A 20,262-nucleotide genomic window follows, 5' to 3' on the forward strand; every position below is an offset into this window, starting at 1 on the left:
TAAAGAATCTGTTTCTGTAAACACAGTCAAAACTAAAACGTCTTCTTAGTACTTACAAAAGCACTAAATCAACCATCGTCACGTTTCTGTTGCATTGACAAACGTATTAAGCCAAGATTAAGTCGGAAATGGCTCTTGTCATATTATAATACCTTTTATTATAATATTTATTCGCCTACTGTAAATCATAAGTAGAAACAAGTGTCCATGAATTTGTTGTAAATATATTTATTTAAATGCTCTATATGTACATTTATTGCATCATTGTGTTCAACTTTGTGCAGAATAGAAAACCATTTTATTACAACAGGGTATTACAACACTTGCTTAACCCATTAAAATATAAATACTTTGGAAAAAGAACTCTAAGACAGGCACAGTAAAAGTTAAAAGAAACAGAAGTATAATTGTGAAATAATTGGAACTGACTAGTGCATTATACTATAGTAAATTCGAAATAAATTTAAAACAATTTTTCCTTTATAAACTTAAAAAATAATACCAATAACCCAAGACTTAACACTGTAAAAGCTACAACTAAATTGGCTGCTTTCCTTAACTTGAGTGACAGTCAAAATCACCTGGGCAAGATTGCATCATCCGCTTATAGTGGGTCGAGATATTTTTTCTTTTTCTTACGAGACTTAGTTTGAACTGGAGCTATTGAGTCAAGTTTATGAGGTCGTCTATTTAAAGCATCATCAAATCCACCAAAAGTATGAGCTGGTGGAGGCAATATGTTTCCATTCATATTTCCTGATACTTGATGAAAGTTTTGTGATGGAGAAATTCGTTCCCCGTTTTGTACGTGACCATTAGTTGTTCCCATTACTGGGCTGCTGCTACCATAATATTTCGCTGACAAAAAAATATGCTGATAACTTTCTTTTGTGATAAAACAGGTTTTATAAGAGTTAAAACAGTTTTATAAGCTTAGATTCACTAAATGCAAATTTGTAAAAGTGTCTTTGGCTTTGATCAGTGAAATATGTATCTTATGTGACTTATAAATAAAGAACTTCTGTGTTTTATAGCAGAAAAATACTATTTCTTTGTGCAAAATCAATGGTTTACCAAATTGTACCAGTGGCACAGTTCGTGTTTTCCGATAATTCTGAGTATTTGTTTTCACCCAAAATATTTCGAAAAAAGTTTTTCACCCAAAATAAAAAAAACAACAAAAAATTTCACCTAAGAAAATACAAAAAAGTTTTCTTTTACAATATGTAACAACCAGGGTTCAACCTAAAAAGTAATAATACGATCAATATTCTACTCACATCTTATTGATCCATCTGAATGTGAAGATGCGATTATTTGTTTCACTTGTCGTTTTGGCAAGAAGTAATTGTTGGCAACATTATCATGGTTGTTACGATTTAACTTGGCTAAGTATCTGTCTTCTTCAGACCTCTGTGTCATAAATGATGCACTTTACATATAATTCATTTTACACATAATGATAGGTATTTAAATATTCAATTGTAATGCAAATATTAATAGCCAAATTGATCATAGTCGAAAAGGCCTGGTCTATTTTGTAAATACAGTTGCAAATCTCTTACTTTATTTCCTTGTGTTCCTCACAAAGAAACATATGAAATGTTCTAAATAATAATCTATTCTAATTATAGTGGTGTGGGGGGAAATGGGACATATTTTCATTCTATTTTCTTGTCCCATTTGGTAGAAAACAATGAACAATCAGAGAATTATAAAACCGTTTTCTCACGACTCTCAGAGACTGTTGTCAATTGTTTTAAACACGATCAGGACATTTGGATATTATGTGCTAAATGTGCCCCATCTTCCCTCACCCATCTATATAAACTATTTTAAATATGAACTTGAATACACATATTGTAACTTAAAACTCACTTTTGGTAAAAATTAACTGTTACAGAAGCCAAAATTGTATGGCTTCTTTTCCATTGCATCATTTATTAAAAAATCATAAAATTTATTCTTACCTGGTTGTAGCTTTCCACCGAGCTACTTGACGATGGTGAATGATTCAACGAGTTTGTGCGGTCCATTCTTCCGGTTGAACCTTAATAAACAAAATGTTTCCAACTTAATTAGAAATGATAACTGTGGAAACAAATCAATTGACTAAATGAATGAATGACTGACATTTATTCAAATATTTTTCAATAAAATAGAGAAGGGTGGGGGAAGATGGGACACCTTGAACACATAATATCCAAACATCCTGATCCTGTTTTAAACAATGAACAACAGTCTATGGGAACCGTGGGGATGCAGTTTTATAATTCTTTGAATGTTCTTAGTTTAGTACCAAATGGGACAAGAAAAAAATGAAAAGTGGTCCCATCTTCCCCCCCATACTATATTGCAAAAGTAAATAATCTTAATAGAAGTTGTTACGTTATGATACATAAAAAGCATTGTAACATTGAAACTAATTAGTTGGTTAAAAAATAAACCTGTTGTGCTCGGAAGAGTTGTTTTTGTGACCAATAGTTCGGGTAGGATCCACTTTTCATTATTTTCATCGAACTTTGCAGAAGATTTGATTCGGTCTAAGTTACTGTAGTTGCAATCCCTTCTTATAGTTGGATGTACTTTTGTCAAAATATCCTGTTTACAATATATATTTTACAGTAAACTTCACTGCCATATTTTCATCTCGTTAGTAGCTTTTATATATTGGATACAATATAATTGCGCTAAAATATGTTTTTCTGAGATTCCAAAATTGGGAATTAATCAGTTTAGTATTATTCAGTGAAAACAAAAAAAAAACTAAAAATAAAAAAAATTAGATTACTAGTTTATTTATTGGTTTTGCTGCTAAATAAATTGTAAGCCCTTTAATAACTGAATTTTGTATTAGAAATAGGTTTAGCAAAAAATGTAAACAAAAAAATAAATTACAACTAAATTCAAGGCAAAATATCTGGGTTTTAAAACCAGTTATACTTTAACAGTAATGGTTCATCACATATAATAGAGAAGGTGCAAAAAAAAAATAATCACCCTAAAGTACCTAATATGGTAACCTATAAGCTGGCATGACGTGTATGAACACCTGTGTTATATTGACTGTCAATTTTTGCGGCCATATAAGATAATGCAAGTTACATTCATTCATTCACTTACATTCAGAAGAGCCAATTCTCTTTCTTGTCTCCTAATCGTTGATAAATATTCACTTCGATCTCGTTCAAACTCATAATTTAAATCTTCGATTTCCATTTTCAATCCATGGATCTGATAATTACAACATGAATGTTAATGTTGCACTACACATATATAAACTGTGGCTGTCTGGTGTGTTGTAATTTTGAACAACTTTTCTGGCGCTACAGCACAGTTTGTTGGCGCGCCTGCCTCTAACCCAGCCGCAAAGGGTTCAAGGTTCTTCGCTGCTACCATTGTGGGCATATGTGTCCTTGGGCAAGACACTTAACGCCAATTGCTTCAACCCAGTGGTCACTAATGGGTTGTCCAAGAAACAAAACACCCGTGTTTAACAACTGTCGTTTTTCTATAAACTATGTTATAAGCTTAAGCTACATCAAAAACTATTTCGTTTCCCTACCACGTGAGAGTGAATGAGCATTTATCCATTTTATAGAGTTTTAAATATTATTCTAAAATCACATAAACTACACAAAGCCCGCAAATCCAACCCAAACCCCCTTTCACCCACCTGTTCCTTGTGTTTATTGATAACTCGGTTCCGTAACTTCACATCATCTTGTATGCTGTCGTAAACATCCAGGATCACTTCATCATCGTCTTTCTCGGCAGCTTCCGCAAGTTTCTTCCTCCGTTCGTCGACATGTTTCTTCCGAGACTGCCTCGCTTTCATGAGCGCCTCATCATGTGACTTCTCCCCACCAACCATATTCTGTTGCAACATCTGAAGCCTAAGAAGAAAAGTTGTAAAAAATATTTTTGGAGAAATTAACATGAGTTGGCCAACTAGAAGTTATACACATTCATTATATAGTAGGGTGAGGGAATATGGGACACCTTATTATTCTATTTTCTCGTCCAATTTATTATTAATCAAAGAAAATTTAAACATCTATAAAACTAGTTTAGGATATTTGGATATTCTGTGCTAAAGGTGTCCCATTTTTTCCTACTCTAAGTAAAACAAGTGGATATAAGCAGAGATTTCATAAGTAAAGTTACCGATAACTCTTTTATTTAGTTGAATTTTTATTTAAATATTTTCCTTTACTTTTAGTAATTATAACAATCGGACATGTATGCTTCAGAAAGACACTTATTGCTCAAACCTAGTGGCCACTAATTGGTTGTCACAACCAGGGTGTTAAGGTAATGGACCAAATCTGGCCCACATTGCAAGTCCCATGATGGTCACGCTGCAGGACCTCACTCACGTAAAATAGAACAATTAAAAACACTGATTAAAAAAAATCCAACCTTTTCAATGCTTCTTCATGTTGCTTCATGATGTCATCCTGGTTGCCATCTCCGTCTTCATCTTGAATTACTTTATGAAGATTGGAAACTTCAGATGAGCTTACCCTTCCTATATACTGGGCAACCTGTTGTAAAAGGAACATGTATATAGTAGGGTGGGGGAACTTTTCATTTTATTTTCCTGCCCATTTGGTAGTAAACAAAGAACTATAAACTGTATCTTCACGATTCCCATAGATCGTAGTTAAATATTTAAAACACAATCAGGACATTTGGATATTATGAGCTAGAGGTGCCCGTCTCCCCCATCCTACTATATATGTTGCATATTCTATTTGTTGTACATGTGATTAAAGCAAATTCGCTAACTATGGTTTAGGGAAATGATTAAAAAATAAAAAAAAAGATATATAATATACTGGAAAAAATACAAAACTGTTTCAACAATTTAAAGAAACCTCTAAATAACCAAATGTATAAAAATATCATACATGAATGTGATGCTAAAACTATTATGCTAGCCAAACCTGTTCATGTTCTTCAGTTGCACCAATATGAGCTCCAGCACTCTAAAATAAATAATATAACATTTATTTTCAAAAACATTATCTTTAAGTGTGATAATTTTAACTACACCTCAAATGATCATTAAATGCGATAGATATGAATTGACTCAACAAAATGTACATTTGATAAATTGGTTAGCATGCTTGTATATAGCACTACAGGTTCAAGGCTTGATTCTGCTGCTATTGGGAACGTATGTGTACTTGTGAAAGACACCTAACCGCAATTGCTCCAACTCAAAAGCCACTCATGAGTTGTATTAATTACCAACCATACTTAATTAATAATCACACACAGGTTACATACATGGTAACCCGTAAGCGGCACAAGGTGTGAAACAGAACAACTATGTAATAACAACTGTCGTTACCCCGCCACGCGAGGTTAAATAAGTTACACTTATTCATTTATTTTAAAACATAATCTTTATAATAACAAGTTTACTTCTGCAGGAGCTTCATAGAATCCAGGATCTGAAGTTGAAGTTGTGGACGAAGCATTCTGGAATCAAAATGTTTGAGTTAAATTTAGTTCATAATAATTTACGACTTGACAAATACATGCGTGGGATTTACATAACATTTTGCAATTTACGAAATCCATTGTTTGTATAAATAGATTCATAGATAAAACAAAAGTAATAAAGGAAAATAAGGTTTCTGTCTAAAAACTTTTGTGGCTAATTGGCCAAATGCAAAGGTTTCACCAAGTCAATTGATAAAAGAATTTATGTTGAAACAATACAAAAGTAAGATTTTTAGTAGAACAAATCTAAAATTACTTTAAATTACTCCAACAACAAGTTTATATACCACATGTTACGTGCAGTAATATGACAAGCAAATCTTCATTTTAATTTAACACCCAACAAATTTGAGTTGTATTACCAAATACTTAAACAATAAACACATGTACCAATATATAAAGTACAACGTAAAATGAACAAGCAATTCTACATTTTTATTTAATGCCTCACAAATTTGGTTTTGTATTTTGTAAACTTCGTATCACCAATTAAACAACAAACACATGTACCAATATATAAAATACATGCAGTAAATACGACAAGGATTTCTTCGAATTTAAATTAAACTTCCAACACCAATTTTTACAGCAATCCACATTCCCACCAACATCTTATACAAAACTCCCTACAGCTATTTCTGCAGCTGCTGTGGCCACAGCTGGCAAATTATGGATTGATCTTCGGACTGAAACCTCAAGCGCATGGTTGTAAATAAGCTCCGAGAGTTTGAGCATAAAGTTGGCTGACTGTCGATACACAAGAAGGTCCGTGTCTTCTTGGTCCATCTCGTGTTTTGAGGGTTGGTCGGAATAAGTGGTTGATATGGGTGAATTGCTGCTTGTCGGGGTTTCAGGGGGGTAGGGTGAAACATGAGCAAGCTAAAATTTGCCGGAATTTTCAAAAAGAACATTTTTTTGTTGCAGCTATCATCAGGACTTTTTCTTACAAAGTATAACTTGAAAAAAATTGTTTGCAGAAAGTGGAACAGATGCTCAAAAAAAAACAGAAAATGTCACAAAAAGAGCAGAAAATGTTACACTATCTGAACCAGATCAAAACCTTTGGGCGAATAAGCTTCACATTAAAGAAGGACATTTCTAATATTTTTTATTTTGTTCTAAAATCAAGTAAATTAAAGGAAAATATGATAAATATTAAATATTAAACAACTAGACAATATTAAATTCAAAACAATAAAACAAATCAAACAAAAGTGCAAAAATTTAAATGAATAATTTTTTTTTAAATACAAATAACCCAACTGAAGACAGAATGTTTTGAAAACAAAAGTGTTGCGTAAATGCTATTTTTAAATTGTAAAAAAATAGTATCAGTATTTATAAAATTTTAATATTATACACAAGTAACTTACTTCTTGAGATATTCGATCTATGGATAATGTCTTCTGCACTGCCAAGCCTGAAAAAAAGTGTTTTTATAAATCAACATATTTCTAAAATTGTATACATGGGTGCCCACTGACTAAGACTCAATACGGTTATAACATAGCCGATTATCTTTCTATAGTATAACTTTTTATTTTTATTACATTTTTGTTTTTTTTAACTTGAAAATTATTAAACATAAATGGCTCATTTGTCTGCTAGGTGTAGGGACCACGCTTTTTTTTTTCGATTAAATATAAATATATTTTAAAGTGTAAGCGTGTTTAACAACTGTTGTTTTGTCGCTATATCCTGTCCTTTCGTTTAAAATATTTATAAATCTTCGCTACCGTAGAAATCGAAGAGACAAATAAAAATATTATTATTATAAAACTCTAAAAAAAAAAAAAAAAAAAAACTCTGTAGAAGATAAGTATTTAGTGTCGAATTTATTTACCATTTAAATATTTTTACCATTTAAACATTGCATTTGTTAAGTCTGGAAAAAAACTACAAACCAAAACTGGTAATAAATGCAATCTAATAAAATGTTCAAATTTATAAGACTTATTTAATTAATCAAAAAGAATCATAAATCAAAATTTTGATTCAATACAAAGTTAATACTAACTTTAAAAAAAAAAAAAAAAACTGAAATAAAAACAATGCAGGTAATTTTAATACCATTGTAAAAAAAAATTAAAAATAGCCGTAATAAAACAATGTATATAAGTAATTTTATCAGCTTGTAAAATAAAATCTAAAAAAATAATTGTAATTAAAAACATATGTAATTTTACCAGCTTGTGAAATGTGTTGTTCATATTGGCTTTTTAGTTTGTTCATATCTTCTTGTAGTTTTGCATTGCTCATTTGTTCAGCCTCATATTGCTGTTTCATTTCACGCAATTTCTCTTCATATTCCTGAGTGACATAATTTTATTTAAAATATAATTTGAAATATAACAAAAATACTTGAAATATAGTAGGATGGGGGAAGATGGGACACTTTTTTATTATATTTTCTCGTACATTTTGGTAGAAAACAAAGAACATTCAAGGAATTATAAAACCTTGTCCTCGCGACTTTCATAGACCGTTGTTAATTGTTTAAAACACGACCAGGATATTCATATATTTTGTGCTAAAGGTGTCCCATCTTCCCCCACCCCACGATATATATATGTTTGTTGAATTTTTAGGTATGACAGTAACAAAAGTAGCATTCATTCACTCTATCAAATACTATATATATATATATAAATGTATATATATATATATACATAGAAATACACTTGCTCACTGCTAAGTTTTAACACATATTGTAGACATGATTACACACAATTCATACCCTCTTTAATTATATTGGTAATACTGTAATTGCAATGTGAGCTTGGTGGCCACTAAAAACGTTAACATTACTTTATTAATTTGAACCACACACCTGATATACTTCCATGATGGAATCATTAATAACCATAACTGACAATAAATGTATAATTACTACAAGTTAAAACTAATCAACAGTACATAGGATAATTGAAACATAATGTTCTGCTTTTGCCTGATTTTATCCAAACAATAATATCCCTAAACAAACCTAATACAAAAAGATTACCTAATATTCTTAATTTAAAAAAATATATATACATGTGGTCTTTTCTGGGAATATTAATAAATCTGACAATATTCTCTAGTGCTGTTATAGTTTTTTAATTATAACAATTATTATGAAAATGTCGCAATCTTTTTTTCACTCAACTGTAAATAAATGACAACACATACAAATGTCAACCATAATACACAAACTTAATAAGATATAACTCCTAGCCATTTAAAAAACTTTATTCGTAGCCATTGAAGTAACCTATTTTTTATGCTAAACCTTGAGCTTTTTTCACCCTTGCTGTCTATTGCTTTGCATAACTATGGGCAAAACATGAGTTGTAAGTGCAGTTAGAAGGTTGGCTGGCTTGCTGTATTAATATTTTATAAACCTCAGATAAACAAACACAACAACTGCATATCTTGTCAGGTCATATTACAAAATACTAAATTCAAACATTTAAGCTCGTTATATTAAGAACACTTGTGCAATGTTTTGATTAAGATTACGAAAAACCTAACAAGTGTAGTCAGGATCTGGTGCTATGTAAAACACTCACAAAATTTCAGTTTACCAAACTGTATAATTTAATATAAAAGATATATTTTACCTTAATGGCACCGTCAGCTTTATTGGCATAGAATTCTAAGAAGTGTACTAACTTAGAGTTTTTGTGTTAATACATAAACTGTATGGTCTTATGACCGTATAATACCTAATTGTTCTACAATTATTTAAAGACAACTTGGATACAACATCAAAATGTCGGTACTCCTCGAAAAATTTACTAATATTATGTGTACTGCTCTAATAATGTTTATTAACTAAAAACTAACAAAAGTTAACATTGTACAAAGTAGTAACTTTTGACTTCTGTTAAAATTACTACTGTTTCGTTAAAACTTAAGATTTCACAAATATAAGACAATACCTAGCATAGTTATACCCAGCAGGGTTCAAGGCTTGTCACTACTATTATTATTATATGTCTTGGCAGCAATTGCTCCAACCCAGTGGTCACTAATGAATTGTCCAAATTATCAGGCACACAAAATAACAAAATTCCAAAAAATAATCACCCACAAAGTAACATACATGGTAACTCGTAAGCTAGCACGAGGTGTATGAACACCCATGTTGTATTGACTGCGGTTTCCCGGCCACGCAAAGATAAAGCAAGTTACATTTATTCATTACATTTATAGTTTAAGCCTGCATTTCTTAAACTGGGGTAAATTTACCCCTTGGGGTAAATTTTTCATATTTAGGGGTTAAATAAGCCACCAATCAAAATCACATCAGTTGACAGGACAGAAAAAATGTGCCAATTATAGTACTTTACCAGACATTAAATAGCTTGTTGCCAAAAAGCTAGCACATCCGTGACATTAAATATAAGTCATGTAATTAGCTGTTTTTGCTTTTAATAAATGAGTGCCAAATTACATATTGGGGGTAAATCTGATAAGCATCTTTTTTAAAAGGGTAAAGCATACAAAAAAGTTTATGAACCAATGGTTTAAGCTGTAACATTGTTTTATATTTCACAGATATTACTATTTTCCTACAATTTTTAAAATTGATTAAAAATCAAGTTAACAAAAACCTACCTTCTTCATTTTATCCGAATCTTGGTCGCTTGTTGATGATTTTTTCTCAGATGTTTCAGATTCCTGTTTTGGTTTCGGAACAGGGGATTGCCCCTCGAGTAAAGCTAAAAGTAAATAGAAATCATAGTTATATTTTTACTAAAAAACCTCGAAGCATAGAAATTTTAAAATGAATTTAATTGGATAAAAAAACTGAAAACACACGAAAAAAAGTTTTTTACATGCAAGATTAAAATTACATTTATTAAATGTAGCCTAAATTACTCACACAAATAATAAAGCTATTATTACCCTGCATAAAGCATTGCAAAAAGATATCGAAAATTCCCTCAAAAAAACATCTTTTGCCAAAAAAATATAACATGAAATTGCTCAACACCAGGCAGTAGCGACTATTCTAATCGAAAGCGCATGATTATAATTTGATAAAACCAATTGTTTATCAAACAATAGACAAACCAGAGTTAATAGCAGAACTGAATTCAGAAGCATCAGCTTGCTCGCCAAAAATTGCTGGAAATTAGATGAAACTAAATCATTTATGAATTTTTTAAGGAATTTTTAATTCGGTTAAGTTCTTACCGGTTTTCAGTCATGATCTGGGTGTATGAGAAAAAGTGTATGCTTAGAACTGACATTAAAATGAAAACAAAATGATTTTAAAGTATTTGTCAGATATATATCTTTGATTATTTATTGTAAACTAACAAGATATGTTGCCTTCCTTGTAAAACATTATGGAAATGCTTTTTTTAAGATAAAATTTATGAATTTTTTTTATGAAACAATCAATACAAATAAGCTAAAAATAGTTTTAGAAATTCAAGATAAGACACATGGACATAAAAATGGTTTCCTAAATAAAATAAAAACGAACCTTTTATGCCATCAGGACCGAGCTGACCAACGAGTAAACCTCGCAACTTCTTAATTTCTTCCTGATACTCCCGAAGTAAAGCATCTTTAGGATCTTCATTAATATGAGGTTTGTTCTTGATGTTCTTTGCACGATTTGCATATCTAATGGGATAATGGTGAATTTAGAACTTTTATATTTTTATGGGCTATTTTATAAAAAAAACATATTCTTATTTTATCAAATTTAATAATTGGTGTACATTTTTAGGTGAATTACATTGCTATAAAATTTGAAAATAACTATCAACATTTTTTTATATTTTATAAATATATATATATTTTTTCTTATAGACATGGACACAAATTAAGAATTCACATACCTAATGCACCCTGCCAACTAATAACTTGAGTGACTTCCTATATATTAAACACACATTATTATGCTCACAGTGGGGTAAAACAGTTAAATTTTATTATGTACCACACACACTGTAAGCATTCATAAACCTCATGCTCACTGTCAAGTGGTACATAGGTGTTTTATTGAACAGCAGACTAAAATAGGCAACGTAAATTAACTCCACAACAGACAAAAATATGAAATGTACTTTAACTTCATTATTTTAAAACGTATTATAAATATAATACAACTTACTTTCTATAATTATAACTAACTTACAGGCAAAAAGGTATATATAGTTTGGGGGGTGGAGATGGGACACCTTCAGCACGTAATATCCAAATATCCTGATCGTGTTTTAAAAAATAACAACGGTCTATGGGAGTCGTGAGGATACGGTTTTATAATTATTTGAATTTTCTTTGTTTACTACCAAATGTGACGAGAAAATAGAATGATAAGGTGTCCCATCTTCCTTTACCCTACTATATATACAACATTATTCCACCTCAACGTGCTTAATGTTTCATCATAATTATTATCAGCTGGTGACAAACATGCGACCATCAATGTCTTTGTGTTCCCACCAAGTGAATCTTGCAAGAGTCGAGTAAGTTTCGAATCACGATACGGGATGTGTTTTGATTTCCCATCAACCAGTGCAGATATTACATTGCCTGTAAAATGAAATTGAAATAAAAAGCTGTTATATGAGTAAAGTTTAACGAATGTAGCAGTGAACAAATATGAGTTGTTTCACTTTTTTTATTATTTTTTAAAAAAAATTCCTGCTATTTGTTTTGCAAGTATAATTGAAATGCAGGGGAGGCAAGAATACTGGTAATATAGTACCTACTGTTTATTTAATGGTATTTTGCAGACAACTTTAGGGTTGGCCCAAAGTTAGTATAGACCAAGTTAGGAAACGGATTGTAAAACAAAGAGTCTTGTTATCCATTGTCGCGCGTCTATGACGTCATAGACGCCACCATTACGGAGCCCACGGCATAGCATTTTATCATTGCTGGGTGCTGTTTTTCGTTTAAATATTGCGATTTTTTAAAAACCAAGCACTTCTGCGCATAAAAATGGCTTTCTACTAATGTTATATCTTATCACAATAATAAACCTCACAAAAATAATCAACTTTTATTGAACACTCAATCGATTAAAGAGTAAAAAAAACAGAAAATTTCAAGTTTACTAACCAAAAACATAAAAGGACATGTTTAAAATATAAAAATACAAACAAAAACGCATAACATTACCATAAACTGGTGTATCTAGCTGCAGTTTTGCATGTAAATTGCCGTGATTTTACTTTTTGGCTCACAAACTTAACACGTATACCCGGCAACGAAACTTAAGGTATCTTTGTAAAATTTGCCTAATATCGAAGTGACATTGAGGAAAACAATACTGAGTTACTATTTTTGGTCCTCTGCTTGAATTAGTAAGCTACCTTTTCTGCGTTACGGGTCTTTATGAAATCGGAAAACGCGAACACCTTATCTGCTAGTACTTAAGCAGTTTGAAGCTGCATGTCCACTCATGTTGGATTATAAATGTAGTATATAATGGTTCTGTAGATTCCTAGGTATGATCATATACTATTATGTAAACTAAGCTGATTGCTGCTAGTATTAATCGCCAACGTAAAGTACCCTGTTAAACCACACTGTACGCCGAAAACCAGTCAAAATATTAATTTACTTTACATTAATTCCTAGATTTAATATTATATAACAAGATTTATATTAGAAATTATATTTTAAATGTTAAAACAACCGCTATACGTATTTTCTAGCTTTGTATCGCTTACAAGAACCAAATAAACACACGCCGACCATGCATTTGTATAGGCGATTCACGCTCTGTGGGCTCCGTAATGGCGGACACGAGCGCCGTTTCCTAACTTGGTCTATACTAACTTTGGGTTGGCCTACCCACCCTGCCACTTCAGGTATGGTATATGAGTGGTCTGAACCTAACTAGTGATGGCTACACATAGGTTGTTGAACTTTTTTTAATATTTTAGAAAAATGTTCTTCCATTTGCAAGTTAATCTGCAAGAATCACTCAGTTGTCAATTACAAGTGATGATCTGTGCCATAAGCTAAACAATACCTAGGTTGGCATTTACTCCCAAGCAACTAAACCATGGACGTAATGTTAACTGCTAAGGTACCTGGGTTACATGTGACCCTAATTTTTGCAACAAGGGTGTGACAGTGACAATATGTGCTATAGCAACCAGTGTTATGCCTAAAACAACGTCCCTGCTTTTAGGTCATAGGTGTCCATATAAACAAAAATATTCAAGTTATTTGTTACATTAATCAATAAGGATCCTTTGTTTACCAACCATGAGTGTAAACACTGTAGTTTAACAACGTCACCCTAGATTTTGCTAAATATTAATAAAAAGGGTCTTATACGACTAAAACTACAAAAAAACAAAGAAAATACAAACCGAGTGCTGATAGTGAAAGATTAATCTTTGTGGCTTCTTTTAATCTTTCCCCAGTTGATCCAGTCTTTGATTGCCTTTCACTGCCAGCCAAGTCAACCAGGTTAAGTTTCCCTGCCCTTATATGATCGCCACCATCAATACCTGTGAAGATAAGGTTTATTGGAACAACACAAATGACCTGGGTGTATGCCGTATAATGAACTTTTTTCATTTTATTATTTATTAATACAGACAGAAATACCTAGGGTAATGGGCCAAATATGGCCTAAAAATCAAGGACCTGACCCACATAGAATAGAAACAGAAAAGTTAAGTCCTTTGATATGTTCACTGGATTGGATAGTAGTCACACTTTTAAGTAATAATCAAAAATTATATATGCATTAGCATTATACACTATACTGTAACTTTAATGCAGTCTGCAGTGTATTGAAGTTAAAATTAAAATGTTATCTTATACTAAAAAAAAAATTTATTGTGCTAAATGCAACACAATAAGAGTAAGATTAATCTACATCGGGTGTGTGCAACCTTTATAGGAAGTACAGACATATAAATTTTTAAAGAAAACTGCTAGATAAAACTATTGTCATGTTTAATAAATTTATTAAAAAAATGTGACTGGCTTTGCCAGCCGCACTACTTTTCTTATGGGTTGCACACCCCTGGTCTTTATTATGCAACATAAACCAAGAAGCGTTTATTTGCATTAACACACACTGTAAAACAAACCTGTATCACAGGCCTCCAAGTAAATGGTAAATATTGAATGTGAGCGCGAGGAATCAGCGTTCATTAGCGTCGCTCCAACCGAGCGATTTTTCCAACCGAACGCCATTATTTGTTCGCACTCAGCCACGTTGCTAACAGGTTGTTTGAGCAAATCTTTGACATACACTCCTCTGTCAGGGTGTTCTTTCAACTAATGATATATATGTGTTAATATATAGTATAATAGGGTGGGGGAGGATAGGACACCTTTTTTATTCTATTTTCTCGTCCCAATGGGTAGTAAACAAAGAACATTTAATTCTAAAACCGTATCCTCACAACTCCCATAGATTGTTAATTGTTTAAAATTCGATCATGAAATTCAGAAAAGTATTTTTTCCAAATATTCTGAATAATTTTTTATTAAGTGCTAAAAGTGTCCCATCTTGTACTTTATATTAAACAATTAAAATGATTTTAATGTTGCAAGTAGTGTCTGAAATATTTTCCCCTTTATTCCAAACTTAGGGAGTTGAAACTTGAATATATGTGTAGCATGTTACAAACTACATACTTTCTATGTACAAAGCCTATCATTGAATTATGTTACATTCCACACAATACATGGTGGCTACATACTTTGTACACAATCCTATATATATATATATTATATTTTTCAAAGATAATGACTACACTTGAACATTACTAAACTCCTCTTATGTTGTTGTAACGTTAACTTGTTATTTGAATAGGTTCACCTACTACATTAGTTCAACTTAAAAAATATTTTGTACATGTTTGTGGAAAAATATTTTGCACATGTTTGTGAAATAATATTTTGTACAAGTTTGTGAAAATATATTTTGTACATTTAAAAAAAAAATATTTTGTATATGTTTATGTAAACATGTTTTGTATTACTCATTTTAGTGAATTAAAAAATAAAATTGTGTAAATACAACCTTTAGTACATTTTTATGACTTTTATAGTTCGACTGCTACAAAAATGTTAAAAGCACTGCCTTTAAAGAATGTTAGCATCTAATAAACATGAGCAACCAAAATTCAATCACCTCCAATTTATCCTTGATTTGTTTACTAAGCAAATCTCGAACTTCTTCGTTGTAAATTTCAAGATACGACGCATGAACCAAATACTTGGTATTTTCAGCAACCTAGATGGAAAATTTGGAAATTAAATTAAATTTTGATAATATTGGTTTGTTCCTTTGCATGCAGTATTTGGTATTTTCAGTCACCTGGGATAAATTAAAACAACATGGGTGTTAGTTTTCATACCCCTTTTGCCAGCTTACAAGTTACCATGTGTGTTACTTCGAGTGACTATTTGGGGAGGATTTTTTTATTGTTTTTATGTATGGGCAATAATTTGGATAACTTATTAGTAACCACTGCGTTGGAGCAATTGCGTTAGGTGTCTGGCCCAAGGCCACATACGCTCACAATGGTAGCAGCGATGAGCCTTTAACTCACTACCTCTGAGGTAGAGGCAAGCGCTAACACTTTACCACGGCAGCGGACACATATATGTAGTACTTAGTGTAATATTGGTGTACTTTCAGCGACCCTTGAAGTTTATAACAATAACAGGGCCCTGCTTTATATACATGCATACAGAATCTACATCAATTGACATCAAATTGATGTACACATCACATACTGTACACAAACCATCACTAGAAAGGTTTGAATCAAATAAATCTCCTTTAACTTACAGATATGCTTTCAAAGATATGTTGGAAAGCTCGTGGGATGATTCCTCGTTGTGTGACGGGATCATCAACACCCTGCATGCTGAAAGATTTTCCACAACCTGTTTGTCCGTATGCGAATACTGTGCCGTTATATCCTTCCACTACACCCTGCGGATTCAAATTATGTATTTGATGAACTCGATAGCATATTAATATAATATTATAGGATTTCTGTTTTATTAATCTTCCTAGAAGGATACAGTGAATAAATGGTTAAATGTAATTTGCTTTATTCTCGTGTGGCCAGAAAACGACAGTCGTTATGACACGAATGTTTTGTTTTATACACCTTGTGACAGCTTACGAGTTACGACATATGTAACTTTGTGTGTGATTTTGTACATGATTTTATTCATTCCAAAAGGGATTGTGCACTAAATGCTTTTCAGTTTCATAGTGAGTTGTAGAACTTACAAAGTGAAAGGTGTGAATCAATACTGTTTACACAACCAACTTTTCATTTGTGTCGAATAAAGAAAAGAATTGTCTCCCCCAGTAATACAAGTTTTGGAAAAATTAGAATAATTTAAAAATAATAAAAGTATAATTTAGAACAAATAAAAAAATTTGCGAAAACAAAATACGATGTTTCTTATTTTAAAACGTTATGATTTTACGCAGTTTTACAGTGTGTCAGTTTCAACATATGTGAAAGAAAGGGTAAATGAATAATTTATCAATGGTTGTTAGGTAGCTTGAGAAATCTTATTAGCAAACATACAAACACCACTTAACAAAACACCAAGCAGTGCTTAATTAAGATTTGTTTTATTATTTGTTAAACAATAGACATTCAATGCTTTTATGATGTCACAATAAGGTAACGTACCTTGAGGTTTTGTACCGACTAATATAGTATAACAAACAAGTTGGAAATAGAAAAAGCTATAAAACTGGCTAGTGTTAATGTAGTATGGTGCCAGTTACTGTTTACATACAATTTCCACTTTACTAGAAATTTGATAAAAGCAAAATGGAAATAGAATAAATTAATTAAACTTGCCATTTTAACAATTAATGTCAATTTTAGTTGAAAAATAACACTTTTTATTTGTAAATGAATGAAACAAGTATCTATAGATTCATGTACCAACAAAACTATATGAGATACAATAACTTAAACCGGGTTTTAACATTTAATGACATTTTTAGTTGTTGTAAAAAATATATTCAGACACCCCTATTCTTTATTTTTTATACTGCCATTTCATATTTTGCATTAAAACATCATCATTTAGCTTACCTCTACAAGTGGGTACGCGATGTCATTATATATTTGCTCAGTGGTGGATGACGTATAGTAAGCCCCATCAAACGTGAATTGTTTAGGAGCTTGATCAGCTTGACTTCCAGGTTTCCTAATGCAGCAGAAACCTCGTTCTTCAACCATTTCAAGACAAACCTGAGGAAAAATTCAGTAGATGCTTTATGTTTTTATTTTTCTTACAAAATATTGCATAAATAATACATGAAAACTTGTAAAATACAAAACACCAATTTTTTTTGATATATATAAGCCTAGTAAGCCCTAATATTGCATAAAAAAATATTGCATAAAATATTTTACATGAAAATTTGTAAAAAACGCAAAAAAATGTTTTTTGATGTATAGTAAGCACCATGCTACGTTTTCGTTTTTCTTACAGATTATTTATAAAAAAACGCACATAAAAATTTATAAAAAACACAAAAATGTTTTTAGAGATATAGTAAGCCCAATGCTTTTCATTTTCATTTTTCTTACAGAATATTGCATAAAAATCTCACATGAAAACTTGTAAAAACCATAAAAACGTTTTTAGTGCTTTGCATTTTCATTTTCCTAACAGAGTATTGCATAAAAAGTCTCACGAGAAAATTTTTATAAAATACAAGAATATTTCAAACTAATACAGATTACGCCATTATAGCATATTTTTCTCTATTAGAATGATTAAGGGCTAATGCGACATTCAACTGGTTTATTCTTAAAATGAAAAATTTTTGTGAAATTACACCCAACAGAGTCAACCAATCAACAGCACCACCCAAAACATACAGAACACGAATGCTACAATGACAATTAAATTTAACAAAGTTACTGTAACTTAAGTTTAAAAATGCGTTCTGAATTTTTTTTTCGATATTTTTATAACGATATATATATATATATGCATATATAATTGATTTCATTACATTGCAGTTTAGTTTGATTTCCCTCTGGTTCAAAGGTCGGCATCTCACGATCACTTTCACAGCCTCAGCCATCTTGCCGCTGAAGAATTGCTCAGATTTCTGCAAAAGTGAAATAAAAAGAAATGTTGGAAAAAAAGTTTTTGACTGTTAATTGTTTCACATTATAATTTTTTTAATGTTTCACATTATAAATAGACTTTCACTAGTCTTATGTTGTGCTACGTTTAATTAAAGATTCTATGCGAGTCTGACTTGTTAGCCCAAGCTAATTTAGATCATAATGAAACATTAAGCAATGTCTCTTATCTATGTTCAAGCCCTTTTTCCAGTGTTAATTTATAGCCCAAAGCACCAAACGTAATTAAGGCCCAATGAATACAGAACACTGGTTTGGCATGAAAAAACTTTGTTTATTTTTGTTAAAAAAATTATTAAATTTTAAGTTATATATATATTTACATATATATATATACATATATAAAATAACAAGAAGTACCTTGGATGGTGCGATATTTAACGACATATTAAGGCTTTCGCTACAATTACTTTTTAAACCTAAACTTTTAAAACACTTTCCATAGACACCAGCAATAAATAATTAAGAAAATTTAAAAACTGTCTCAAAACAAAAACCCTCAAATGTCAATGCTGAAGATATTTATATAAAAATCCTATAATACTGCTGCTTCAGGGCAAGTACATCAACAGTTCTGATGTGAACTCATTTTAACATGATTTACCAAACACAAATAATGTGACTCACCTACTCAGAATAATTTGAAGAGTTAATAAAATTATAACTCAAGAGCTCTTGACAATGTTTAGCACTCTAGACATTTTAAAATTAAGACCTGCTATAATTGAATGAATGTAACTTGCTTTATCCTCACGTGTGGCTGGGAAACGACTGTCGATATAACACAGGTGTTTTGTTTCATTCACCTCGTTCCAGCTTACGAGTTACCATGTATGTTACTTCGTCGGTGATTATGTTTTTGGATTTTTTCATTTTTTTATGTATGGCTGATAGTTTGGACAACCCATTAGTGACCACTGGGTTGGAGCAATATTGATAACATTATAAGTTACAACACAATTTATATAATTATTTACACTAGCAAATCAATACAAACTAAAGGAAATATCTAATTTAACTAAATTAAAGAAAAAGATCTTACCAATAGCAATGAGCTTTTCTTCTATGCAGGTTGTTTTTATTAAAATATGCCTGGAGATGAAAATTCAAATTGTTTGAAAGTTTTGGTATTGTTTATGGAGGTGTAATCGTGTGCACATGTATTAGATAATGAACGTTAAAAAAGAATGAATTTCTGATCAATTTGAGGTAATTAAAAAAGAAACTTTACGTTTAATGCTTTTTATAGTTAACTAGTTAAAAAATATGTTTTAAAACTGCGTTGAAATAGAATGCTTATAAACAATATGCCGATAAGACAAAGACAAGGGTATAATCTTAAACTTCAAAATGACAACTGTAAAAATATAGTTATAATTTAAAACAAATTCCAAGACGTTTAAAACAAAATGGGAAAAACTAAAAACGTAAAAAGCTAAATCTCGAGATTAGCTTGTGGTTCCCAGCAACAAAACTATGTGCTTATGACGTCACAAATGCCAATATGACGCACCAAGTGATGGGTGTTGTATTTTTTCGTCCCCGGTAAAATTTCGGTGGACCAAAAAGTTACCGTATTTTTTAAAGCAAGATACCCAAACAGATATGGTCAGTTGTT

General features: G+C 31.2%; 1 protein-coding gene across 2 annotated transcripts; it reads right to left on the reverse strand.

Moving 5' to 3' along the window:
* Window positions 1–212: 212 nt before the first annotated feature.
* Window positions 213–19,958, reverse strand: LOC149743256 (osmotic avoidance abnormal protein 3-like). Of its 2 annotated transcripts, XM_089875874.1 has the most exons (22): window positions 19,687–19,958; window positions 18,509–18,607; window positions 17,577–17,735; window positions 16,295–16,441; window positions 15,632–15,733; window positions 14,580–14,769; window positions 13,848–13,988; window positions 11,883–12,051; window positions 10,994–11,136; window positions 10,117–10,220; window positions 7,701–7,824; window positions 6,888–6,934; window positions 6,145–6,393; window positions 5,434–5,490; window positions 4,950–4,991; window positions 4,423–4,547; window positions 3,677–3,896; window positions 3,124–3,234; window positions 2,448–2,601; window positions 1,971–2,050; window positions 1,281–1,413; window positions 213–858 (listed from the first exon to the last, which is right to left on the reverse strand). In XM_089875874.1, the coding sequence occupies exons 2-22, from the start codon at window positions 18,578–18,580 to the stop codon at window positions 605–607; spliced, it is 2,823 nt and encodes a 940-aa protein (XP_089732000.1). In that variant the 5' UTR covers window positions 18,581–18,607; window positions 19,687–19,958; the 3' UTR covers window positions 213–604. The 2 variants fall into 2 exon arrangements, with proteins under 2 accessions (XP_089732000.1, XP_089732001.1); XM_089875875.1 differs by lacking the exon at window positions 6,145–6,393 and having other exon boundaries at window positions 19,687–19,952.
* Window positions 19,959–20,262: the final 304 nt, after the last annotated feature.

The sequence above is a fragment of the Ciona robusta genome, chromosome 1 (genome assembly GCF_009617815.1).
Source record: "Ciona robusta chromosome 1, ASM961781v2".
NCBI classification, from domain to species: Eukaryota; Metazoa; Chordata; class Ascidiacea; order Phlebobranchia; family Cionidae; genus Ciona; species Ciona robusta.

Bases quoted from the DNA above. Each gene is read 5' to 3' on its own strand.
- LOC149743256 (XM_089875874.1), bottom strand. From the start codon at position 18,580: ATGGCTGAGGCTGTGAAAGTGATCGTGAGATGCCGACCTTTGAACCAG. The intron at 6,935-7,700 runs GTAAAATTACAT...ACTTTTTTTCAG, and splicing joins ACAACACATTTCACAAGCTG to GCTTGGCAGTGCAGAAGACA. The intron at 3,235-3,676 runs GTGGGTGAAAGG...TGTAATTATCAG, and splicing joins TCAATAAACACAAGGAACAG to ATCCATGGATTGAAAATGGA.